This window comes from Rissa tridactyla, chromosome 6 (assembly GCF_028500815.1).
Source record: "Rissa tridactyla isolate bRisTri1 chromosome 6, bRisTri1.patW.cur.20221130, whole genome shotgun sequence".
Classification (NCBI taxonomy): Eukaryota; Metazoa; Chordata; class Aves; order Charadriiformes; family Laridae; genus Rissa; species Rissa tridactyla.
In genome coordinates, this window is record NC_071471.1 from 59,459,917 (window position 1) to 59,486,792 (window position 26,876).

Here is a 26,876-nt window from a genome sequence, read left to right on the forward strand (position 1 = left end):
TGCAATAGCCAAATATTACAATTTTTCCAGTTGCACGGTTAAGGCTTACCTCTGCTTTTTGTCCTCCACGAAAGCTTATGCCATCAGAGATACACGACTGGAACTCTGCAATGGTGTAGTATTCCACTTCCACAGAGGGTGGCTCTGGTGGTTTAGGCAACTGAAAACCCTATGGCAAATAGGAAGTTTTCTTCAATTAAACCAAAGAAACAGTGGGCTGAACAGCAGTATGAAAATACATATGCCTTTATTCACTAAAAGGTCTTCCTTCTTCCTGTGCTACTTCCTAATGATAACTTCCCAGTTCTCCAGAGTGGAAGCTGATGTATTGAGACGGGCCACAAGAGAGAAGCCTTTCAAAATATGCACTGTTCATGCCGCTTTCACCAGCTATTAAAACTGTGATAATCTTTACCTGAACAGTAAAACATTTTACTGATAGGCCATAAAGTGTGAGCTGCCATTCCAGTCACAGTAACAACAGCCCATTTATTCTCAGATTTTCTTCAGAAAGACTCAGTTCTGGATGGCTTGCCACAACTGCAGAAAATTGCATTGCAACAGGTCCCTAATAGATTCTGCCTATCACAAGAATCACAGAATGGTAGGGTTGGAAGGGACCTCTAGAGATCATCTAGTCCAACTCCCCTGCCAGAGCAGGGTCACCCAGGAATGCGTCCAGGCAGGTTTTGAATGTCTCCAGAGACAGAGACTCCACCACCACTCTCTGCAGCCTGTTCCAGTGCTCTGCCACCCTCAAAGTAAAGAAGTTCCTTCTCAAAAGGAATTTCTATCATCAAATACACTACCTTAAAATGTAATCCTAATGAATTATTGCTCTTAATCTGCTGCTGGATTTTTAAACAATCTGAAATAGTGATCTGATAAAACGAGCATCTGTTCTAGCAAGAAACAAGGATAATATCATAGACCCCTATGAAGAGCTTTGCTCAGCTACAGTGAGAAAGAAAGGACTTTACTACAGGATCAGTTGTTTCCGGTTCCTCCCCGTAACAGAGACCCAGAACCTCTACTCAATCCCAACAAAACCTGCATTTAAATTGTATAGAGGCTCCATGAGAAGCAGGACACTGCTATTCACAGCTGTTCTGGCAGCATACCAGACTCCTCTAAAAGCTAAGTGCCTTTACATTAAGCTGTCACATTTTAGAGTTTGCTCCAATTAGTTTTAAGGTGATAAATGGGAAAAGAGTCCTTTCAAGGGTTTCAATATTGAAAGCTTTTCAGATTAGCACATTGCTCATCTACAGAATGCCTAGATGATGGTGAAGCTTCCCAGATTCTGCACTTCACTGCATATGGTTCTAACACAAGACCTGCGGTACATCAGGATCTCTTGAACACAGGTCAGACCTGCCACAGACAGACACAGGACAACTAAAGACACAAAATGATCCTAAGCTGTTAACAGGAGAAAGGCAAATTGCATACTGTGCTTTATTCACACGCTCCTCCATTTCTAAGATATCCTCAGTGCAACTAACAATCCATGTTTCATCACGCACAGCATGTGGCATTTCACAGAAAATGCATCACTGCACCTTAGGAACCATGTATAACAATGTTATAATTGGACGTTTCTGCTCTATAAATGTTGAAATACAGCAGAAGTGCAGCATAATAAAATGCCTTCAGATAATAGGATGGTTTGGATTAAATGAAGATAATTGGAAACAGCAGACATGTTCAGGGTTTCACATATATTATCATTGTCATTTTTAGCATGCAATTAAGCGTAGTAGTCTTGCCAAAACAAATTCTCATTGAAAATAATGCAAAGAGAAATAGGAAGAAAACACCAATGTGCTATTCATCTCGTTTGTTAAGAGGCATCTCAGACGATGCAAAAATTACATCACACACTGCTCATAAAGGGTACAGCAAAGATTGAACACTATGTATTGCCTAGTTATAAACAAGTTATTAGCATGACTTTTGTGCAACTAGATTACTGAGTAGTTCCTATCTGAAGATGACAGCCCTAATCTCAAATTGGTCCAAATTATCCTCAAAGCTAGAATTCTGGAAAACAATCATAGGAGGTCTCATTCCTGTAGTACACGTCCTTCCATTAGATCCCAAGTCACTTTAAACGTACACAAGAGTGAAGCTTAGCCACCTCAAAGGTAGCAGCAATGGAAGGACGGGAGATGTTTCCAGTTGTTAAAGACAAGAGAAGGTCAAAAGATCCAGTCTGGGCTAAAGACACCCAGAGGAACTTTAAACTTTCTCAGTCAGCCAAATGAGCTTAGGATGTTCTCCCTTCAGTTCAATACCTGCTTAGCTGGGTCAACATTTAGAAAAACAGAAATCCCCAATTAACATTAGGATGCCCAGAGGTCTGCTCAATACTTAAACAATAAAATGGAGAGGCATGCAAACAAAGGATCTCTCAGATACCCCCCACACCTTGTACAGTTGTAGGAAGTCTCACAAAGCACCCACACACCTACTCCCCTGCTAACATATACCATAAAACAATACAAACCAGACTGGATTCTCTTCGTGGTGGCGGCCTTGTTCTTAGATTTGGAGAACCTGTGCAGGAAAGGGAGAGGGGAGAGTTTGCTTAACTTTGTATGTACTGCTAAACACATTCTTCAGCAGCTCTCTGCTGTTACACAGTTTGAGAATATTAGAAGTCAGTATTTGCAATATTTAAGGCATCTCTATGAAACAAGACAGGAAACTATGAGGGTATATTAGAAATACCAAGGTAGCTTAGCTATTCATCTCAGCTAAGCCAGCAAGTTTAAGATGAAATCACTGCCAGAAAGTAGTGGATTGTATTTTCTGTTGGAACTGACCAGCTCCATTGGAGATTGGCCAGCAAAGAACTGGCCTAACATCTACTTTTCCCCCCAGCAGTAAAAATAATCCACTAAATTAATAACACTCACACTGTCCTCTATCATAGTATCTTGCCAGTCCTTGCACAGACTAGCGTTAGCATCTGCATTTTGCAGTAGTAAAAACACCATAGCAACTTGCCCCCAGGAAAACAGCAGAACACATGCAAGAGAAGACATAGGTGGCCTCCTAGATTTTCACACACCATCACATCATCTGCATTACTGGGGGTGGGGAGCACATTTTAGAGCATACAAAAGGAAAAAAATCTTATCTGGGAAAAAGAAAAAAAAGGAAAAGCATACTGACTAAGATAAGGAAGAACCAGTCAGCCCTTGTATAAACGGAAATTAAGTTTTATCACTACTAACGAAGGACCATGTCTTGGAGTCCCTGCAGATCTACAGTGCAAAGATCTGTTCATGTGGACTCAGTTATAAGGCCAGGACACATGGGACCTTAGCTGACAGGCAATGCCAGCCCTGAAAGGTAGAGAACAAGAATTCATTGCAAGCCAGTGGAAATCCGGACTACTGCCTTACTTATTTGAGCTCTTTGTGGTGCTATCCTTGCTATGGCTGGGGATCCCTGGGCCAGTTTGGAAGCCTGCTTGTCTGGGGTCATCATGGCATTGCCATTAGAGTCATTGCACAGGATGGGCAAACTGATTTCCTTCTTGCTGATATGGGTTTCTGCAGTCTCGTTTTCTGCTTGAGTTTCCTTGTCAGTGGTTGATTTCTTGTTCAGCAGGTTACTGATCTCCATGATGTTTCCTATGATTTCCACTGGCCCAGTTAAGTTCTTTTTTCTAGATGGAAGATCATCTTTAGCCTTCTTCAGATATGAAGCTGGGGCCCAGCCCTCTTTGCCTAGATACCTGCAGATACAAAAAGAAACATCACCACATCAAACAGAGCCTTCTCACGCATTTCAGGTATAATAGCTAAGGCAAAAGTGATGGATGAAAACATAAAACAAAATTTGCAGTTCTCAGATAAGCTTTTGTGGCCTCTATTCATTACCTATTGATTAGGCATCTCAAAGTCAGCTGAGCTAGCAGTGAACCGTGAACCGCTGTTAAAAGCTACTTCTTATCCTAAGGATATCCTGGATAAGAAATACAGTTTCTCAAGATAAAGGGCTTCACCAGTTTGTTCTATGCCATGCTTAGACAGTACTATGCAAACTCAGTATTTTCCCATACAGCAAAAAAACCAAACTAGCAAGTAAAATATTTTAATAGTTTTAATACTTCCTAGTGGCAACTCAAAATGGAAAAGGGCTAAAATAAGGGTGTACAGAGCCCCTGCGTCTGCAGTTTATAAGGCCCTTGTGCTAACCTCCCCTCTTGCAATTATAGTAACGAACACTACCCCTCCTCCCACAACTCCCAATCCTATATGATCAGCTTCTCCTATGGAGAATATGGGACTCAAACCACTGCAGATTCCTCTAGCACTACAAGGTGGAGAAACAATTTGACTACGGAAAAATGGCTTTGATGAAGACTCATTTTCCTGAACAACCTAGGGGCTATTTGAAGAAATAAACTGGGAAATCTGAACAGACACCTGAATCCAGTATGCGCTCCCAGAGCACCAGCCTGAGCTGCTCATGCTACACTTCAGACTGAAGTCATTCTTCCACAACTGGGCTTTTGGGAAGATGGTTTTTCTAACTCCTGCCATTCCTAACACCTCAGCAGGGACTTCAGATTACAATCAGACTCCAGGGAGGACTACGTGGATGAACTCTGCTTTCCCTAATGAAACCCTAACTTGCTACAGAGTGAGTCACCGAAACCCTTTTCTCTTTAATGTCTCAAGATACCCAAAGCAGGCGCTTGAACTGCAAGTGGGAAAGCAGGCACTATTAAAATCCTGGTGCTCAGGAAATCTGCAAGAAATACAAAGGTTAAAAGAGTAGGACTCTAAGGCTCTTTAATGAAAATGGAGACTCATTAGACAGCAGAAGAAGGAGCTGGGGAGGAGGGGAAAATATCAGCAAATCGTTCCCCAGCAGGTGAGTAACTTTGTCATGCCAACACTTGGCTTCTGAGATTTGCAGTGAGATTTCTGCACCAGGGTACACCCTGGGCTCATTCACCACATCCAGACACTCCAAAGTGGCACTGAGACTTTACGGGGAGAACAGGAAAATGCAGTGTAGGCTTGCTTCCCTAGATTTCTTCATTACTTTTCCTGTACAAAAGGAAATACAATTGCTGTACTTCTAGCAGTGACCACAAGGTCCTTTCTGTCCAAAATCTTGCCTTTTCCTCCCTTCCCATCTAGATCAGCCAAGACACTAGAGATGCTGCTTCTCCTTACACACCTGTCTTCTGTCACACAGAAAGGCAAAGAAACAGGATTCCCCTGCTCAGAGAATTCAGTGACAAGTTTTTCCAAGGATTCTGGTTTCAAAGGAAAGCATCCCAACAGCTCTGAGCCTTGTTTGCCACACGGAGACTAAGATGCAGCAAAATGGTAATGACTTGATTTGACTTCCAACAGATGCACAGCATCCAGCCATCGATACTATGTCAAGATGCAATTTGGATCTATGCAATCCTGTCCCATTTGAGGCTTTTTGATAAGCCTCAAACCAAGTAAAAAAAAAAAAGAAAGAAAGGCCTCAATATGTGCCACAGCCTCTCTTGTGGCAAGGCATCTCTCTGCCATTTTCAAGTCCTGAAGACTTTTGGCTTCATCCCCTTTTGCAATAGACAGCCCTTTTGCAGAGGTACCAACTAATGCTTTCTACTGCCTGTGCATCAGGGAAGTGGTTTTTTTTTTTTGTTTTGTTTTTTTTTTTTTTTTAAAGGATGTTTATAACTTTACATGATCTGGAGATGTAAAGGTTTTTGTCTGTGAGAAAGCCATATTGGCCAATGCACTGAGCACTCCAGTTCCAAAGGTTACTTTCAACAGTGCTTGATTGTGCAAAATCAGCAAGAAAAAACAGTTTACATCCATCTTAGTTTGTGGGAGACTTAACATGTTTAAGATCAGAAAGGCAACCACAGGCAGGTTCTGTACTGGCTCGTTAGTTCTGCTGCCAACTGTACGTATTTGGATCAGCCCATATAACCTTGCTGCTTCAGACACCTCTGATCTCACATAGTTTCTCCCAATGAATAGCAGCAGCAATAGCTGGACAGTCAATAACTCTGGGCAACATACCCTCAGTAGAGAGGCTGTTGCTGGTTATTTCTTCCTGTGAGTTACTAAATTCAACCTGAAGTTAATGCTGAGCAGTAGCTGCCAGTTTATTTGTGCAACCTCACAAATAAAAGCTACTTATGTAAGTCAAATGGGCTTACATTTTTCACCTTAGTCCTTGAACTTGGCAATCTCAAAGCCCGTTGCAAACATCACTTTAGAAGACTACTTGAGCTCCTCATTTTATAGGTGAAAGAACTAGGACAACTGCTAATCAGCTTCAGAGAAGTCCTGAACTGGTAACGATCTTCATTTCGCATCTGAGAGTTGAATCACAAGTATTCTTCCTTCATTTATATTGACCACGTACTGGAGACATTTCAAACCCCATGCTAGATTCCTCCTCACTTCAGTGCCACTACCACCAGCCAACTGCACTTCATTCACATGGGCTGAGGCCCAGAACGAACTACAAAATGAAGATGCAGGCAAATCACAAATGCTTTACTTAGCATATTGCTGCTCACTTGGCCTGCAGTTCACCTGGGCACCATGAGATTACTTCCCAGTGACTTTAACTGATACAAAGCAAGATCTAAATAATGGATGCTAATGCCAGCTATGATGATATTGGGAAGCACACGGATCCACGGAATTCAGCAGAACAGTAAAAAGGATCCCAGGGCAGAGCCTTCCCTTCACTTCTCTGGAGTCCCAATGATTTTTATTTTTATTTTTTTTTTAAAAAGTCATGATGCACATAGGGCAAAATAAAATAGACCAATATTGCCTATAGCTTCTACAGCATTGAACTGTGAGGGTTGCAGAATTAGGTGCAGTGATTTGGTTCCTCGGCGATTCCAAAACCCTCCCTGTTTATATTACATGAAGGAAAAAATGGATTCAAACCATAGGAATGTTAAAAAAAAAAAAAAGTCAGACTCACAGAGGCAATTCTGAGAGTCACATCTGCTTTCCAGCTCCAGAGCACTGGAATTAATCCAGAGGGAAGCAAATGGGGGGGGGGGGGGGGGGGGGGGAAGGAAAAAAAGAAAAAGAAAAAGGACAGGAAATGAGGATCAGCACATGGCCAGGAATTTGGGGAAATTACATATTTAAGGTGGAACAAGCTAATGTCTTTAAGGTGGATTCCATTTGCAAGCTGCTGGATTTGTTTTTATTTCTACATATTGACGTGTGTGTTCGGTCTCTGTTACCCAACCCAGCAGACAAGGCAGCAGGATTCAACTGCAGTCTCTTCCTGCTCCCTCTCCCCTCACACTCACTGCAGGAGGAGTGGCTTCTTTTAAGGCACTCAACAATCAGAAAAGCATATTTCTGCAGAAGAGGAATCCTTTTCTGAGAGGTACCTAACAGCATTAAGAGCAGTTTAAGTCTAATAAACAGCACAAGAAGTTGAAGATCAGCTACCCAGGCTGCAAAGGACCAGCTTGAAGGGATGGATCACTGCATAAACATTTCCAAAAGTGTCGCCCACGGAGAAAAACCCTCCTGTTTCTAGGAGCAGTTTAACCCTCCAGCAAGTCTGCAGCACAGCACAGCACTTTAGAGAGGATGATGGCTGACACCCAACACACTTGTCACACACATTTGGGGAGCACCTAACCCACCTTTCAACAAGAGTAGACGTTGCTCAGCTCAAAATGCCTCTTACAAAAAAGCCAAGGGCATGCTGCATTCCCAGCTATCATGGGGTGGCTGGGGCATCCACTGTCCTTCCAGCAGACCACCATGAAGAAGCCACTTAAGCCACCGCAGCAAGTGGCACTGCTCACCAGAATGCACTTCGACTATATAGAAAAATGTGTGGTTTGGGCTGGCTCAAAGGACTCCATGAGGAAAGGGTCAAAAAAAGAAAAAAAAGATACGGCAAAGGGGAACCTACAGTAGTAATAAGGTTGCATTTCAGAAGGAAAATACCAGTATTCTGATGCCTTGCTATGTTTCTCCCCTCAGAAAACCTATGTGCTCTTGATTCCTCTATCTGCAACTTTGGATTCCACTTCTGCGAATGATTAAAGGAGAAAAAAATGTGACCTGACCAAACCCAGCCATTTTTAAGTTCCTCCTATCTAGAATGCCTTCCTGGCTCCACCGCTATCTTTATTAGCCTATTCCCTCCATGGGGGCATTAGATAGAAGGAAAAAAAAATAATCAGTTTTCTAAGTAAGGAATATCAAGAAAAACAACAACATTGCTTCAGTCAGCATTTTCATAGTCCTCATTCATAGCTGGTAAGTCAAGCAGAACTCAAAAGCAAGTTATAGCTCGGGGAGGGAAAGGGGAAAAAAAATAATCACTATAATTACAGACTGCATGGAAAACAACAACTAGATGAGATGTTTTGTACTGCCCAAGAGATAAACCTCTGTTTTTAAGCTACCTGTAAAGAGAGTGGGATGTCACAGCACTGCCAGATTCACACATCAATACAAAACAAGGGGTAAAATCATGAAAGAGCAATAAAACTCAAGGGCATGAACCTAAATGGAGAAACCTCTCATTAAGTACTCATCCTGACACCTTATATCACTATCCAAGACATCTAGCCCACATTGTCTGCATAAGTATTTTAAAAAAATGGGATTTTTAAGTCACAAGTCTCCTCTATGACTGCTGTTTCAAATACATAACAAGGTTTGATACACAATTATAACTTCACCTGCCCGTGGAATCCAGTTCCTCTACACTAGGAATATCTAATGTGGACATGCATTAATCAGGCAAATTAGTTAAAACCATCAATAAGTTTGGAAAAGGGCTATAGCCAACAAACAGATCTCTTATATCCCTAGAAATAGCACTACCTGCCCCAAACAGCTCAAGAGATCACAATCGTCCTTTCAGCATTGCTATAAATAGATTTAAACGTGTTGCAGAATAACTATTACACTGGAAACACATTAAAATGACACACAACAGAAAGCCTTGTTAGGTCTCACAGATCTTAAATCAGATATGGGCTTTTAACTTGAAGGATGAAAAAAAAAAATCAAGTTCAGGAATTTCCCCTATGGAATGGTCCACAGCTTTTGCAGACACTGTAGTATTACTGTAATCACCATCGTATCGTATTAGTGTTTTCTTTACATTTCTTCAAGAGGCATTATGAAGAATTTGGGCTTCTTTGCCCAGCTACAGAATTATTTAAATGCTAACATTAAGTGAGTGATCAGAAAAGCTCATTGTCACAGGTTCTGCAGCAATCTGGCTGCACAGCTTCTTTACCTTATGTACCACCATCCTTCCAGGTTCTTTTGGATGACCTCCACGGTGACCCCTTTTTCAAACCCAATCTCATCCTTCCCCTGGCTGGCGTACGGCTGGATAGTGACATATTTCTCTTCTAGTGAAGGGAGAAAAGGCAACATCAGTTAGGATCAGAATTAGTCCAGCTGTTTTTCTGTTCTGCTTCCTTTTAAACTGTTATGCAGTGATTACGTGGAGCCATTACAAAAGGCGGAGCCCTGCTCAGGGGCCCACTGATTATTTATGCTGACGACATGATAGATAATCAGCCCCTTGCCACTACCCTGCTGCTGATAATCACAAAGTGTTTCCATGCCAATAATGACACAAAGTCCCCAGAGAGCTTCCCCCCTTCTTCCCGCCCCCCTCCAAGTTCCTCGAGCGGGTAAGGGAGAAGATTTGAAGCTGGACTTAACTCCCATACTGTAACTTGACAGAATCAACCCGGCTGCCAAATCAGCCAAGCGTCACCACGGGAGCTCCAGCCAGTTGGCTCTTTTGAACACGCACATGGCTGTACGAAGCATTGTGTTACTGAAACCCGAGCCCTGCATCCCTGAGAGGGACCGATCCTCCCCAACTCAGAGGGGCTTGACCCATCACGCTGCTCTCCTTGCACCTCTCGAACAGTGTGGGTCTACAGCAACAAGCTTGAAACAGCAACAAAAGAATGTAAGAGTTTTGCATTTGACAGGAGACCATACGGCATCTTGCATTCATGGGTTTTGAAGTGTTTTGCAAACGTACTTTTGCTAGACCTCACTCCAGAGTAATACACGGGTGGCAGTGGTAAAGGAGGGCCAGAACTAAGACACGTACTTCAAAAGCAAAGGCTAGATTTCAAGTATGGTGTTTGAGCCAAAAACTTAGCATCCCCGTTCATCTCCAGCAGCTATCCCCTTCCCAGCTGCGCAGAGGTGAACAGACGTTGTGAGCAAGCCCATGAGCAGAGTAGAACAAAACAGACACTTTCACAGCATCTTCCTTCACCCACCAGGAGTCATTTACTGCAGCGCTTCCATCATGCTCAAGGTCAACCTTTTCCTCTGTTAGCTTAAAAAAATTACAACTGGCACTGAAGACATGAACTACCAAGCCTTGCTCTGCAGCAGCAGACACAGAAAGCGTTACCAAACCCCTCTCCTGAACCCAAGCTACAGTGCATGTAACAGCATGAGTTTCTGTAGCTGGATCAAAGACAGGGCAGGCAAGCAATAAAGCGCACCCCAACTGGCCTTCCTCGCACTTTCTACTGGCAGTTGCAACAAGGCACGGCCAGGAACAAATACAGGGTTGTCAGTGCACAGGAACAGGCAGGAAATTAAGTGAATCCAGAGCTCCTGATCACTGCAAAACAGAGGAGCTACGGAAAGGTTGCAGCAGCTTGAGGCAAACACTCTTTTGGAGAGAGTGAAGCAGACCCAGCCATCTGTTTGGTTTTGTGGCTCCGCTGTATTTTGTTGCTGGGCGAAGCATGGAAACTTTAAAGAAAAGAAAAAAACACCTTACTAAGACACAGTAAGAAACAGTGCCTCAGAAAGGGGAAAAAATGTTGGCAGAGCATCTGATGGCAGAAAATTCAGCAAAGCTACATCTCTGAAGTCAACTTTCCTCTAAGGGTCGCATTTGGATCCTTCTAATTCTGACGGGGTAAAACCTGTCAAAACCTTTGCCTCCAAGAGGAAAATTCTCTCTCCTGCTCTCCCCTAAGAAGGCTGCTTCAGCTGTTTTATCACTGCTAAGGAATTCCAGCTAGTTTGTAATTAGCACTGTCAGGATACAACACCTTCCCCACAAGATGGGGCGTGATGAATGAAACCCAGCTAATGAAACTCAGCTTCAAAGTCACAGGACAGTTTTCCTAGCTGGGCTTCTGCTCTGCGTGGCAAAGGCAGACTCATTTCTCCTCTATTCCAAGTGAGTGTTGCTGAAGGAATTACGTGCCCAGTTTCCACTGCATGCAAAGCCCTAAACACTAAATTGAACTGCAGAAGATCCCGGGGCAGCTACAGCTTGTCCCTGAGAGGAGAGGGCCAAAGGAAAGTTCAGGTATGCAGAACTGCAGCACTGTACAGACACACATTGCTTCAGACACTTCCAGGGATCTCTAGGACAGTAATAAAGAGCTAAGCCATGTGTTTGCTAAGCATTGGAAGAAGGCCCTGCTTTGTCTCTCCCCCCTACCACAGCTGCTTTATAATCCAGGCTATCAGTATTCACCCTTGCCACTACAGCTACAACAGAAGTTTCTCTCTTTATCCTATTTTTCCTCCCCATAAACAGCAGTCCCTGCTGCAGCTAAAGGCAGCTATTCAGCTCCTCTTGCTGGGCAGAGAGGTCTCACTCTTCAGGGGAGTGACCTCCCTCCTTCTGCAGAGGACAGGGTAGGAGGCCATGAGTGTGGTGCTCCCTCCTGGATTTCAATACAGCTTTCCAAACTCCTGCTCCAGCAGGACTTCTCCTGTGTGAGCAACTGAGAGAGTGGTCACCCATCAAATGCAAGAGTGTTTCTGAGTCTGATCATTCATGGGAAATCAAAGTTTGGGGTGAGGGTCCTTTGAAAACTAGGATGCAATCATCTTCCAAACAGTAGATCCATTCCTTCCACACACAGACCTACTCTCTCCATTCCAAATATAGATGAGTGGCTTCTCAAGGGAAAGGGACAACAGATCCATGCAAGCGACTACAATAGCTAGCAACTTCTGCAAACTTCTGGACCTACAGCTATGCATGTGGGCACACATCACCTGTTCATTACTGCCTTCCTCCCAGCCACCAACTCCCAGACTTCCCTTCCAGTTAGTTTCAAGGTAAGGCAGAATAGAAGAGTGGAGGTATTCTCCAACTCCACTCATTCTGGCTGAAACAGGCCAGAAAGGACTGATCATGCTGTTGAGGTGATGCGTTGAAAAAGCAGCTGCCAGCTGCATGGAAAAGCCACATCTTCGGCTGTGAGAGCTTCAGTCTCTTTGCTGAGCTTGTCACCGTTGCTCAGGTTTACTGAGGAGAGAGACTGCTCTTGAGCAGCACTCTGCCCCCCGTATTGAGATGCTGCTTTGCGTGTTGCTGCTCTCATCTTGCTGCCTTACACACACCACACTCAGAATGACCAGAGACACTGGACCAGCTCTAGAAACTGAAACGCTGAGTTGCTAAGGAGGATGGAGCCCTGCCCATGTACTGTGACTCTGGGATGCACAGGTAAGACTGGTGGGCTTTTCTGAGCAGATGCTGGCTTAGCCTGTCCATAAGCACCTCTGCCGCTTAGACCTTCAGTCTTGTGGCTTCCAAGTCAAGATTAACGCTCTTTGAGTGAGAGCCTTCAGGTGATTCTTCCCTACACAGTGGGAGAGGAAAAAGAAACTGAACGGAAGTAGGAAGGGAAGAGAGAAAAAAAAAAAAGTTCTTCCATGAAGCAAGGCAACCAAAATAGTGTCAAAATTAACTTAGAAAAGAGGGTCCTACAACATTTTTCTTTAGCAGTTCTATTTTTAAGCCTACAGATCAAAACCAGGAAGCCACCATTACAATTTCCCCTTGCAAAGTGCTTTCACAGCAAAAAATTACAGCCATTTCCAAGATTACACACGTTTGGTTTCTTTCAGTGGTGCAGGGGATACCACAAACATACATGAGGTTTGTAACTTAAACAGTATTCTGGAGATATGAGCCCCCTTGCAGCCAAAGTGTAATTCTGTTTTGCTTCTCAAAGACGATGTCTAGCCAGTGGACGTTTTGTATCAAGCGAGATTTGCTGAAGGGAGCAGAGGAGCTTTCAGTGGATGTGTCACTTAAAAGGACTGATTGATGTCACATTCAACATATCAGATTACTATTCAAAAGTCTTTAAGGCAAGGTATTTGACATATCGTGAATGATACATAAAGTTACTGGAAAGACAGCACAGATGAGCTGTTTTATGAGAGAATCATCAGAGCACCAGCCAGTAGAAAGGCACTGCTCTGAGCTACACTGACAAACCTGAACTACCATGGTGGTTTCATTCAGATACTATGACAGGCGATGGTGTAAAACACAAGTCAGTAAACCATGGCAGACCTATATGAAAGTTGCATGCCCAGATCTACAGAGAATATAGAAGTGTTTAATTTTGATTCATTACGTTTTGACTTAACAATTACCAGCAAAAAAATGCAAACAAAAGTATAATTTCTATTCCCCAGCTGCAGCTTCCATTACATCAACTTCACCATTGAGGTCAAGTGGGCAGAATAAACTTTACTACGTGCTACAAAGCACACACATCAGCTAAAAGGCTACACTTTGGAAATAATGGGATGAAAGTCCTACTCCCCTTCCAAATCCGCTGAAAACAACACAGAGGCACCTCTGTCCTTAATGCGTGACACCCAGAGGTCTCTTAATAGCTCATTTAGCCAACTTCACTTGTACTTCTTTACTTCTAATTTGCAGGTCAAAGATACCTTCGCCAGCTGAACTGAAAGAAGTACCTCTAGTGGAAATTTAGCTGCACTAGTAAATCTGAACAAGGCATGCATGAAGAAGCAAAGCCTGTTTGGCAAAGAGCTGTGATACAAGTCTGTCACATCATGCATTATCCAACTGCAACCCACTTAGCTTGGAAGGAAAGGATTAGTACATATCATTCTCCCTGCTCCCTGGACACAGACACTATTTAAGACATGCACAACAAGAATTTCTGCAGTGTTTGGACTACCCCACTTATACCACCCACTTGTAGCTGGGTGGTATACCACCAGCCCTCCCAGACATGCCAGCAGCCCAGCACTCAGTCCACTAGTTATTCTAAAACCTCACTTCTCTATCAGTCTTTCTCCTCCTTCCATTTCTTCTCCCGCAAAGAAGGGAAGACTTTTCTCTAACTGTGGATCTATCTAAAGTCTCTTGTAAAAAGACAGTAGAGACTTGGGGTCAAAATACAGAGACAGATCCTGGAGGATCACTGGGAAAAGAGTGTGGACAGCAGAGGACAGTTCCCATGTCTTTGTAACAGCCCACAATACTAGAGAGGGCTTTTTTCAAGCAACCGAGATTTGCCCCCTACATGCACAGCAGAGGTTGCTGCAGTCCATCTCAGAGATATGTATGTGTACAGGACAAAGCATTTGAGCTATACGGTGTCCTGCGCTGCACTGCACCTATGCGGTTTACACAGATGTATGCAGCCATGCTATTTTCAGCAGACCTGGTACAAGGAAGCCAGTGGTATTTGAGAGTTATGGGTCACTTCTCCACAAGCCACAGACATCTAATGCCCTTCCATGGCTGTTAGGAGAGAAAAAAGTGCCCAACCATACACACAACCATTTTGCATCCCTTCCAGCAATGTAAGAGTGCTCTGCCAAGCTAAGCTCTTCCTATACACAAATAGCAATAGCTTTAAACCTAAAAAGCTTCTTTAAAAACAAAGTTTATGAATGCATGCCTAGTGCTGCAGCAGCTGAGACCATTCTCTTCTACTTCCTTCTTCCTGCCTCGCACCCACCACCTCTCCTTGCACAGTTCAGGACTCTGCTGTGAGATGGACTTGAAGCCAACCAGACCAAGGAAAAGTGAGTATGACCCTAAGCCCAGTTTGGTTCATTGCAGATCTGCATGAGCATAAAGGACAGGGGAAGATGCTGGGGAAAGTGAGACTGGTTCTTTTAGTGGTGGCACCACAAACTCTATGTAAAACTTTTCTCTGTACTAAGCCAGGCCAGTTTCAATGCAGCTTCACTTAATTTTGAGGAAAGAGGCCAACTACTGAGACTGCTGGAAGTCGAGTCAAGGTAACATAAATGAAACGATCTAAAACCAGGGTAGGATTATTTAAGAGTACCCACACGTCTCTCACCTACTTCAGGATGCAACTTAATAAAGTGCAACTTTTTTGCATAAGTAGGATTTATAATGCAGTTCTTAAACCATCATATGATTTACAGCAGAGCACGATGACCTGTAGGCACCTTGGCAATGCTCATTAAGTAGTAAGAGGTCACCTGTGCAGCCATAGTGTAGTGGGGATTGAAATATTTCTTCCATCTCACCCAGCCTGTTCAATGGCTATGATTACAACATACTGGCTGCAGAAAAAGCAGGGATGCTACATTTAGCTTGTTAAAGTTTAGGAGAACTTAATGCCAATGCCATTTATTTTTGCGTAATAGCAGACCATGACGAGACTGCTTTGTGTTTTTTCCTTTTGAGTAGGATTATAGCTTGTAATTAACAATCCAGCAGATGTGTCCATCCCATCACGCTCCGTTTAATCAGCATATACCCAAATAGGTTTTCTTTTGTTTTACCTGCTATATTTCTGCCTACTAGTAAAATGGGAATCTCAAAGAATTTTTAGGCATTGGGCATTTCCATATCAGATGACCTGCTAAGCCACCTCTTCCACAGGAAAAACCTCAGAACAGCTAAGACAAAGCTCCATCCTTTCCTGAAGACCCCACACTTAATGGTCTGACAGTGCAAGACACTGAAATTGACAGCTTGTGAGGCTCCTCCAATCCCATATGTCAAACCAGAATCACAGATTTTACACGTGCGCTCGTGCACACACATACTACACATTAAAGTTATGAGGTGTCTTGAAAAGGCAACTTGGTCCCTCCTCTGGCTGTCTGGATTTATACTTACTCACAGGTCAAGGAAAGCAGACCTACGGTTTTACTGCTCAAGTTGTAACACAGAGCTTCAGTAGTGCTTTCCAAATCTTCCTTATTCAATTTTCCCTGATTCCTTTGGCACTGGTTATTTCAGATTCCTCCTAGTCTATCACCACGGTAACAGTTCCTTTCCCCAACATCTTCAAAAACCTCTATCAGTGCCGCTCCTCACCGCTAGAGCCCTGATCTGGCCCTTCGACCTCTTTTGCACAGCCACCTCCTGCCTCCTTTGCTCCCTTCTCAGCCTCTCGGCACACTGCTCTTGCCTAAGGCTCTTGGCACGGCAGCACGCTGGTACTTCAGCCAGACTCCTACCCACTACACACCCAATTCAGTTGTCCTGTCTTGAATTTTCAAGCCTGTGTGCTGTGCCATGCTTTAATATCCTAATACACACTCTCATATGTCTTGCTCCCTTTAGATTTCCCACTCCTCCAAATCCTTTCCTCTTTTCCTACTCAGCCCCATGCCTTTCTTTCTCTTGCCTCATCAACCTGATTAGGCTGCCTCCTCCGTGGTATCAAATAACCCGAAACTCTCAAATCCTTACTAAAATAAGCCTTACCTACTCTGACTTCCTGCCTTGCCAAACGAGCTTAGTTTTAGTCTTTCTCTAAAAGCTTTTAAAAATACCAAATAAATATCACTTTCCACTGTGAAAAACCTTTTGGCTGTAATAAGATGCATGCCAAATTGCCACTTGCCCAGGCTCCTTTGATGCATGGATCTCATTTTCTTTGTTTAGGCTGTAAACTATTTAGGACAGGAACCTTGCCTTTAAGCAGCTAAAATACCATGCACGTTTCCAGCCCTGCATAATAAGTCTCATCTCTCCCAGGCAAATGGCCAGAGCTCATACGTTTCTGCTTCCAAGTTCTAAGCACCCCGTTTCGCATACCTCTCCTTCACCTATATTTTACAAGTTCGCTCTTTTCTGCCTCCATAAATAAGCGTGGAAGTTATCTGCAGCACTTCAGGAGCCAACCAAGTAAGGGAGTAATTTCCTTTGCTCAGCTGGTGTTTGTACATGCCCCCAACTTTCTGTGACCCCATCCTTATTTGAAATGTCAGTATGGGTAGAGATAGGGGGGAACTGGGCTAGAAATTAGCCAATTAATGATTTCTCAGCAAAAATGCAACAGCCCCAACCCTACATCTTCCAAACCACATAAGAATTTTCTTTCAAAATACTTTCCCCTCAGTCAGCAATCTGTGCTCGCCCTCCCCCACTCCTCCACTCCACCCCCCCTTTGTCAGACCTGCTTCTGGAAAAAGTCTCGCTGTTCCAGAAAGCGATGCATTAATTCAACATGGACTTTGTTTTACTTGTCTAAATATTCAGCAGAGAAAATAACTGCCCACAGTTATCAAATGTGTTCATCTGCAGACAGGAGCTCTTCAGGCTTTGTCCTCTCCTCCTCCGCGCCCCCCCCCGTTTTTTTTAACAACAGAAAACCTCATGCCAACAGATAGAAAAGAACAATAATGACATTTCTTCTAAACAGTTCTGTATTGCACATGCTCTTTCTTCAACCAGCAAGGGGCAATAAACATTTACTACTTTCCTTAGAGCACTGGGTGTGGGGGGGGGGAGAGAGAGAGAGAGAGAAGAAAGAACAGACTAAGTCTGAAGCTGCTCTATGCTGGTTTGATTTAGCACAGCAAAGCAGCCTTGTGCTGTGAGTGACAAACATTTCAACAGCATCAAGGACAAGCAGAGGAAAAAGAGTGAAAACAAAGAGAGAAGTCCTGTGGGTAATGAAGGGGCTGCAGAAGAGGGCAAAGCGGCTCTGGTGGGACGCTGGAAAGGGTAAGAATGCATGAGCACACCAGTCAGGCTGATTGAGGGCTCTTTCCGCAGCTAGAAAACTGACTGCGGAGTAACCCACCCAGGCTAGGAGATGGGGTTCAAGTACCAAGACCAACTCAAGATGAGGTTCAAGTACAGGGACCACTGGGTTACATGGCTGCCTTCACTCCATGCCCCATCCACCTCTCCCCATCAAACTCCCTCTCTCCCTAAGTTAGGCAAGCAATAGGAAGACTTGTAGTTTCCAAGTTTTAACTTTAACTCTTTCATTGAATAGCTTATTTTTTCTGCTAGTAGCTACTCTTAAATAATAGGCTCATTTCGCAGAAATTCAGCCCATATGTCACTATATATTGATATGAATAACTTTAAAGTGCTTTCCTGCATTGTAACAGCTTCAGTTGAAAGTGTTGGGCACAAAACCAAAGCAGCAATAACTTATGTCAAATACCTGGCATATAAACCAGGCATGTAAACCCCTAGTTTTCCCAATCAAACTGTAATAGCACAAATGACTTCTCATGAAATTGGCCTGTAAACAATCCTAAGTCCTCTTCCAGGGGAAGTTCCAAATAAATGCATGTGTAGAATTAGCATTTTACCCGGTACAAGAGAACATGAACTCTGCAGCTTGCAGGTCTAACAAGCGTCAGGACTGAGGAAAACTACAAACACTCAGGCTTCTCCTCAAATCCGTATTTGTATTACTGGAGTTTTGTAAAGCAAAGACAAAAGTTTAGAAAATGTACCACATTTAAAAACATTTAACATTCTAAAAAAACAAGCCCTGCAGCTAGGTAAGAAACATAAACCAACGTAATCTCTTAGATCTGGGCACACCATGGACCATTTTAAAGAGAAAAGTTCAGCAACAAATGTCATCTGTTTCTCTTTGTAAAAACAGACGACAGCTGTTCTCTTTGCAGATTTATTTTTTTTTTTTAGCTTTAAAAAAAAAGGAACACTACCATGATATTCAATAATTTGTCTTTCATGTTTCTTATTCACAGACCCAGTAACGTTGCTCCCAAATATCTGAAGTTCAGGGATGCTTAGCCTCTTCAAATGGCTTTGGAAGGGGTAGAAATAAATAAGCCACATGCTATCCCTGATAAGTATTCCCCATAAGGCAGTCTGTAACAGGGAAGCAAACACCGTTCCCTTCTGCACTCAGGCTTTTCCAGTGTTTTTAATATCTAAATCACTTAGAAAATCCTGGCCTTCAAAAACAATGCTTACTTCCTTCAGTTCTGGCTTTTAAGTGGTTCTTTCATAGACCTAGTCAGTAAAAAGGCTTATTAGGGGCACCCAAGCACAAATATAAAGGGAAGCATCCTTTACAGCTTGCTTTTAAACTCCAGTGAACTCTCGGAGCTAACCCTTCCAACAGCAGGGACTATCTGAAGCAGAATATCACTGGGTGGGAAGAATTTCAGCCAAAATGTTTAATTGAATTTATTTCCAAGAAAGAAGCCAAGTGGGGGAAGGGAAGCTGTTTTGCCTGCATTGAACAATTCTGGCAATCTCCTGTTTGAGCAGCTCTAGCTCTGCGCTTTGGAGCCGGGACTTGAAGGTTGGCAGGGGGGTGCGTGTGCACACTTCATGCATTCTGTCATTTCTGTGCAAACCCACCCAAATTTGGCATTGTTAGAAGACTTTTGGGCTGGGATGGGAGGGAAAGAAGGGAGAAAGAATCTCTCCTGACCTCACATAAACTGTGATCTGTTAGAGAGCAGCGGTCTGGACACCCAGAGAGACTCATACTTTCAACAGCTACAGTTTGGAGGGGTAGATGTCTGTACAGGCTGCAGCTATGCCAGATGATGAAGCCATTGTCTCCAACCTGTCCCCCAAGTACTCAAATCACTTTCTTTACTTCCAATCAACCTGCTCCTGTAAAAGCTCCCTAACCTACTATGTCAGATGACATTAAACAGCTTATTTTTCGTCAGCCTGGCTAGCAGTTGCTGAAATGCGTTAGAGAGAGCTTATAGAAGCAGCTCAGCCATGGAGGGTGCCACAAACCTTGAGATGCTGCAGTTTGTGCCAAGTTCAAGTGCCGAGATTTAGTTTGAGATAAAGCACATTCTCCAACACACTCAAATTAGGCCTACTGCTTGGGCCTAATAGGGAAGAAACTGTTATGTAGGAAGAAAAAGGCAGCAATAGAACAGACTAGGGGAGTCTGTGGTGGGGAAAACTGCCAGGGAAGACACTGGTCAGGGGGCAGGACTGGAGAAGATGCACACAGATGGTGGGTGTAACAGTGCAAGAGGAAAAACCTGGGAATGCAACTTGGGTCCTTGAGTCTTACCAGTCAACTATGCTGAGACTGATCATGCAGTTTTAATATTTTATGGAGCTTTGTTTGCAATGTTGTATGAATATGAAAGGATATATTTGTTTAAACTAGTAAACAAATTGTTTAGAAAACTGATTCCCAGAAATTCTCCCAGTTAAGTTGCCAGGAAGTATCTGGCAGACTTTGACAATGCAAAATAAGTAGCTCCCAAACTCTTGGGGTACAGAAATAAGCAGAAGTTCTTTTTCACAAGCCAGCATGTGTGCTTGTGGGATTCTTTTTGGTGCCTTCAGGGTGTATTTGGTGGCTGAGAAGCAAGACATTGTCTTCTGAGGGTAGTTCCAGTTGCTGCAGAGTCAAGCCACAGTAGGAAGAACACCCCTCTTATTTTTGGTTTCCTCAAGAATACTTTGAGGCAAAGGTAAAAGGGCCACTGAAAAGTTGTATGTGCTTGACACACACACGAGTCTGCATGTAGAACCGCCACCAATCCAGGAGAAGGTAGAATTGCTACTGTAAAAATACATTCTCTCCTTAGTAACAAAAGGCACTTTTTCCTCATCGGGGAATCTTCTCCTGTGCTTACATTTGGTTCCATCCCCTCAGTAAAGTTGTCTCAAAGTTAACAGAGGTGCAAGTGATGCTTCCCCCCACCTCCTTCCTTCTTAAAGTGCAACAAATACCACATCTGGACAATCTTGCAAGAAGGGCAGAAAGGGATAGAAAGGGATACCTTTACTGTGGGAAAGATCATTCACATGCACTGCAGAAATGCTTGGTTTGGAAGATTCCTCAGATTTTACCCAATTGCAGCTTCAGAACCCAAGCTGTTCCCCCCACCCTGCCATGCTGTCAGACCAGAAAAGCTAAAAAAACCCCAAAATAAAAATGTTGCTACTGGTGGTATTTTTAAACACCTAGGACTGACATCAAAAGCTCCCCAAAAGTTCTGAAGAAATGTCTTTAGTACCAAGCACTGCTTGTAAGGAAGAGAGAGGACTGAAACTGGAAGGATTCTCATCTTTCCACACCAAGCACTTTTCCAGTGCGCACATCTCTGACCATGGCTTTTTGGCATTCATCTCATTTTAATAGCCCTGAAAGTATCACTTATCCTTACTGAGGTAGGAAAGACTGAGTATGAATATGCCCAAAGTCAAAACACAACAGATGTGAGCCTCCCCAAGCAGCACGAGGAGTCAGACTGCAGAGTTACCCTTGGTTATTAGCCTCCAGCTCTTGGGGTGCCTAGCCCTGCCTCCAAGACACCCTTAAGCTGTCAAGTACAAAATCCACATCTGAACTCTGGAACTGTGGCCTCTCTCTACCAGAGTGACAAAGATGCAGACCCCAGCACACCACAGCTGAAGCTGTAGCATGGCTTTTGGTGCACCCTTAGGGGCTGGTGCCATAGGAAGCTATTGATTCACCTCGACTCTGCTGCCTGTTGACTATCCCGCCTAGTGTCCATCGCCGGTCCAGGCGTCTCAGGTGAGCCTTGCGTCGCTTAGAAACTAGTTTGGAACATGGATGGAAACAAAAAAAAACAAAAAAAAAGAAAAAATGATGGAAGGGTGAGGAATAAAAACAAAACAAAACATGGCATTTACAAGCACTGGTCTTGTTAGCAGGAAGGGGCTAGGTGAGATGCAGATATTTTGTGTTAGTTTATACAGTACAGTGGAACAAGTTAGCTTCCTGAGCCTGAGCAACATGACCCAACTAGAACTGTCACAAATTGCCACCATTGCTATTGGCTTTCCTTAAAAAACCAAACAAAAACACACACACACACCCCAAAACAAGTTGTACAACTGAAGACAACTTGTCCAAGGCGGCTGCAGTGGCAGGACAGACCAACATCATTGTTGTTGCATCTCCTAGTTAATCTGCATTATCTTTGAAGAATTCAGTCTACTGCATGTGATGTCAAACCCAACAGGGCACTAACCCTCTCTAAGCAAAGTTATCACACTATAAACAAAATCCAGAGAAAAAAAAAAAAGAGGCAGCTTCTCTTATGTGAGTTCACTTGTAACAGCAGCACTCAGGAACAGAGACCAAGTGAAAAAGTGTCCGATGTCCCCTTGCTTCAAACATGTGACTCACAATCACTGACACAGATAATTCTCATGAACCAAACTTCTAGTATACTGATTAAAAATATAAGGAAAAACTTAACCTTGCAATTATTGAACAGGCTCAAGAAGCTAACATGCCAGAACTGAGAATTAGTTACACACTGAAACAATAATTTATGCTTAAAATATAAACAAAGACAAGACACCTATGGAAATGGCATTGTGAGAGCAGCTGTGCACAAAGGAGACCATTTGTTTTCTGAACAGCATATGCAGAACTGTACTCAGTTCCTTCTTCCGCTTGTGAAGGTGTGAACGACACAGGAAACACTGACCAGCACAGAAACACAGACAAACAATTCCCTTTTTCCATTCAAGGGCTTCCACGCTAGTTTGGCAACTACTGCAAGGGTGCTTGGTGCTGCCACAAAGCAATGCAAAATATTATACTTCGGCTATCGCTAGTGTGCAAACACAACTGTTTTGCTAGTGATGCTAGGAAGGCGTTCATGAACTCCAATATCACACCATTAATAGTCACTCACTTCTGCTTACGTGCACTCATTTTGGGAAATATACCCTTACACTCATGAGAGCAGACACAACTGTCTTCTAGAACTATGTTCTGTAGACAATCAAGCACAAGAAAATTATTCGATTGGGCAATGATTAGCTGAACAAGTAAAAAAATCAATAAAGTTGCATTTGCCCTTTATATCTGCCAGGGGCTTAGACCAGACTTTTGCATCCAGCTCCCTCTCCTCCATTTCTCCTGTGCTGTAAGGTCTAAACCTTCCCTAGTCACCCTAAGGGGTGGTGTGGTGAGTAGCGTTGAACAGACACACTGTCTAGTTTGTGGTACTCTGTACTTCCCCTTTGGTCCCATGTGGGTCAAAGAAGCACCATAAATTTTCAGAGGAGCTGGATTTCAAATTTATAGATCACTCTGTTTTTGGCTAATGAAATCAGTGATCCTTTTGGAAGCCCATGGTGGCACAGAAGATGAGCTCTCTTCACTCCTTACTGGCAGTGCTTTTCTTACAAATTGGTTTAACCTGGTGGCTTTCTCCAAATCAACAGGACATTTAGACTGACAGTTATACATACGCTACACAAGAGGCAAAACAGGACACCTCACTAGACATACAGATTATAGCAGAGAGAAACTAAAGCTACATTCACAGTAAGGCTGCCTGCATTGGGACATTTCTATGCAAGAAGGGAGGAAATGAAAGATGTTGAACTTAAGGGCTTGTAGGAAGGAGTGGTGTGGAAGGGGTAGAAATTTGCTTCTGGTATCACCACAGAGCAGGCATCCACAGGTCCTTGCTCACACTGGGATTTTGGAGGATTCAGCCATCCAGGAGCACCCCTTGAACACAGTGGGTCACAGAGATACACTGTGCCCTCCTCACAACATATGACTATCCCCAGTAATAGCCCTTTTCTATCACAATGATGCTTTTGTACAAGTCAGGCTTTTTCCTCCTCAATAATACTGAATTTTGCCATTCAATCCCAGGCTGGGATTTGGTTGGTCATGCCACAGTTAGTCACCAGAAAAGACATTTATCAACAAGCGTCTAAACCTTTCCAGAGACCATTCTAAGATGTTTACTTTAACAGCTCCTGTGGCTGCAAATGTTTCTTTAGATTGCTTTCTGAATGTTCTCCAAGCCTTGTAAGATGTGTTGGTCTAAACACAGGCCCAGGTAGCAGCTGACTGTGTACCCTTATCCTGACAAAAGATGTTGTGCAGGCTCAGATGTCGGGAGGAAACACTTTTGCCTTTCTCATGCAACAGACTATTTAAATAGAGACACATGGAAATATTACTGCTATGCAGAGGCAGCATTATTTGTAAGTTGTATTCAGCACCTCCTTATCTTTACAAGGGCCCGCCACAGCAGAGCAGGCCTCTGGGTCTACCTGTCTTGGGGACTTTTTCCAAGCCCACTGCAAATGGAGAGGGCCAAGAGGCTGATACAGAAAGCTCCCTACCGTAGTGTTTCTACCCTTTCAAAGTAGGCAGAGCACAGATTGCCCAGTTGCAGGAAGTCAACATCTGCAGGAGTCACTCTGAAACTTGTATCAACTCTAAATCCGGGGGCTAGGGCACTTAATCCCCTTAAAGTGCCTTCCTCCTCAGTTATATTGGAGTCCCTTTCTCTTTCTTACTGAGACAAAAGTCGGCAAGTTTCTATGTAAGTATGTTCACTTTTATACACTTTTCTTTAAGAGGTGAATCTGAGTTGTTCTTTCTTCTCTTATGGAATAACCATTAGGAGGAGAATTGCCCAAGTAAAGAAGAACAGGAGGAGGGTAAAAACTAAAGAATAAAAGAAGTCTCAGCTTATGTGGCTAATAGCATAAAACAAATTTACTCAAAAGTAAGTGAAAGCTGGAGCACATCAAAGCAGCTGTGGAGGTAATGCAATTAGATTTGTCACTGAGATGGAACTGAACAGAAAGGGGAGAACAGTCTCAGGTTTCAGCGTATCTGGAATTGGAGCAAGGCAGGGAGCATGACTGCTGACCATAGCTGAGGAGAGCAGCTTAATGGATTAAAGGGGACCGAGAGGAAAAAGATAAGGGACATTTGATGGATTTTCCATTACCCAAGAAACACTGCTGCGTGGCAACAGCCCTGTGCAGAGTGCACTCCAGAGGGCAACATGAAAGTCGGAGGAGAGCTTGAAATGAAAGCAGTTTAAGCAATAAGGCTGTCAAGGATTCACCATATTTAAGAGTCAGGAAAAGGGAGGAAGCTATAGACCAACAGACAAGGCATTCTTCAACTCTTTCAGAAAAAAAAAGCAGTTAAGTTTTTGTTCTTTACTAATAGGAAAGCTTTACTAACTGCTTTTGCATCCGCTAAGATGTTGCATCATACCAGACTGGTTCCTGGTCTACCAGTCTACAGGCAGTCTGTCTCTAAACCCTAAGTGACCCAGGATATGGGTAGCTCTGAGCAGGGAAAAATGAATTACAGAGCCAAAGATTTCAATAAGCCACAGACGCCATCCTTGGGGCCCAGCACAAAGTTATGTTTTGCCTGTGTGCTATCTTAATGGGCAGATGGTCACCCCAACACATCTAAGCCTCCTGGCTGTGCTATGGAATGGTCAGCTGAGTTTCCACATACGTTTTACATAAGTGTCATGTCAAGAGCGCCTAGAAATTTAGCAAGAGATTCATTAGAATGGAGCAAATCATAATAAAAGTGTCCTTTGTACACAGTTGCTACATGAGAAGTCCATTAAGATGTGGTTAGTCTTTCATAATGGAACAGAGGAACATGTGAGGTTGTACTATTCCATTTCTGGAACCTGAATTAAGCATCTTCAGCCAAAAACCAGCACAGCTAAATACATATACATGACAAATGGCATCTCAATTTTAATAGAATGAGGCCACACCAAATAAAATTACCTTTCCACACAATCACAGACCACAGCAAACAGCAGTGAAACTAGTTTCAAGGATTAATTAAAAAAAAAAAAATTGTAATGAGAAGCAAATTGTAATGAGAAGCAACCATTAAAGTTAAATCTCACTCCTTTTAATGGCCTGTTGCTCCAACAAGCATCATCTTCTAATTAAAAGCTCTCACTTGTATAATTTCTGCAAACAAGCCATGCAAGTTCTCTCCTTCTGTGGACACGAGAACCAAGACTTCTACCAGAACATACTACTTGGACTTGCACGTAAGTTGTTTGTATGCTTTTTAAGGGTATTAAAGTGAGCATCATTTCGGCTTTTGAACCTTTTGTCACACTGAACAGCCCAATCTGGTTACAAAAGGATTACAGGCATGGTACTTCGATTTCTTCACTGACACAAGATGGGAGAAGAGGTTACCGCACTGGATTAACAGCCACAAGTGGCGGCAAGAGTTTTCAAAGTTTTCCTAGAGGGCGAAAAAAAGCATAAAGCAAGTGAAAACCAGTTTCTTCTTGATAACAAAAAGCTTTCCATACCTTCCCCAAGTTTGGATGTGTTGATGTCAGAGTCATCTCTGGTTCCATTTTGGGATTCCAGGTATGTAGCAGGGACCCAGCCCTGCTCCTCTGCTGTGCTTACAAACCACCAACCTACAAAAAGAAGTAAAAGAATTTGCTCAATCAACATTAAGAGGAACAAGAACAGCAGGATGCTACTGAAAGGCAACACAGAGTCAGCAGCTTCATTGCAGGTTTGAGTTATTCTGCAGCCTCCTCCTCGAAGAAGGGATTTATTCCTATCATACCATTTTTATCAGATACTCTCACAGTGGTAAACAAGCGTGCCAGCAGCCCTTACATAAAAAAAGGTTGCAATGGAGGAAATATCAGCTTATTTTAAGAAATTTGAAGTCTCTCTGTGACAACTCTGATCTGAGTTCTTGTGTCTTATAACATGTACATCTACAGTATCAAAACACTTTGTATGTGTATATATGTGTATGTGAAGGTATGGGAATAGCACAAACATTGGACAAATCCTAGTATGAGGTACCACAGAAGTCAAAAGATGGAAATAGGAAAGACTTTAGTAGAAGAGCACAGGTCTCAGAAGAGGATACAAAATAATAAGTGCTTCTAGAGCACTTGTCACCACAGACAGTGTTTAATAAGCATGACCTGAATTCAGTGCCTTGCGAAGCTAGAAAGTACTGCACAGAACAGGAATAAGAGACAAAAGCTAACTGAAATGTGACTTCAGGCCATAAGCACCAG

The 26,876-nt window shown here is 43.1% G+C and overlaps 1 protein-coding gene across 7 annotated transcripts in view; it reads right to left on the bottom strand.

Annotated features, from left to right (window-relative positions):
- Positions 1-26,876, bottom strand: part of SH3PXD2A (SH3 and PX domains 2A) — a 280,366-nt gene that overhangs the window by 13,885 nt on the left and 239,605 nt on the right. For all 7 annotated transcript variants that reach the window (XM_054205000.1, XM_054205001.1, XM_054205002.1 and 4 more), the window contains 6 exons: positions 26,139-26,252; positions 21,508-21,591; positions 9,283-9,400; positions 3,414-3,748; positions 2,510-2,559; positions 50-169 (listed from right to left, as the gene is read on the bottom strand). In XM_054205000.1, coding sequence (XP_054060975.1) covers positions 50-169; positions 2,510-2,559; positions 3,414-3,748; positions 9,283-9,400; positions 21,508-21,591; positions 26,139-26,252 — 821 coding nt within the window. The remainder of the gene's footprint in view (positions 1-49; positions 170-2,509; positions 2,560-3,413; positions 3,749-9,282; positions 9,401-21,507; positions 21,592-26,138; positions 26,253-26,876) is intronic.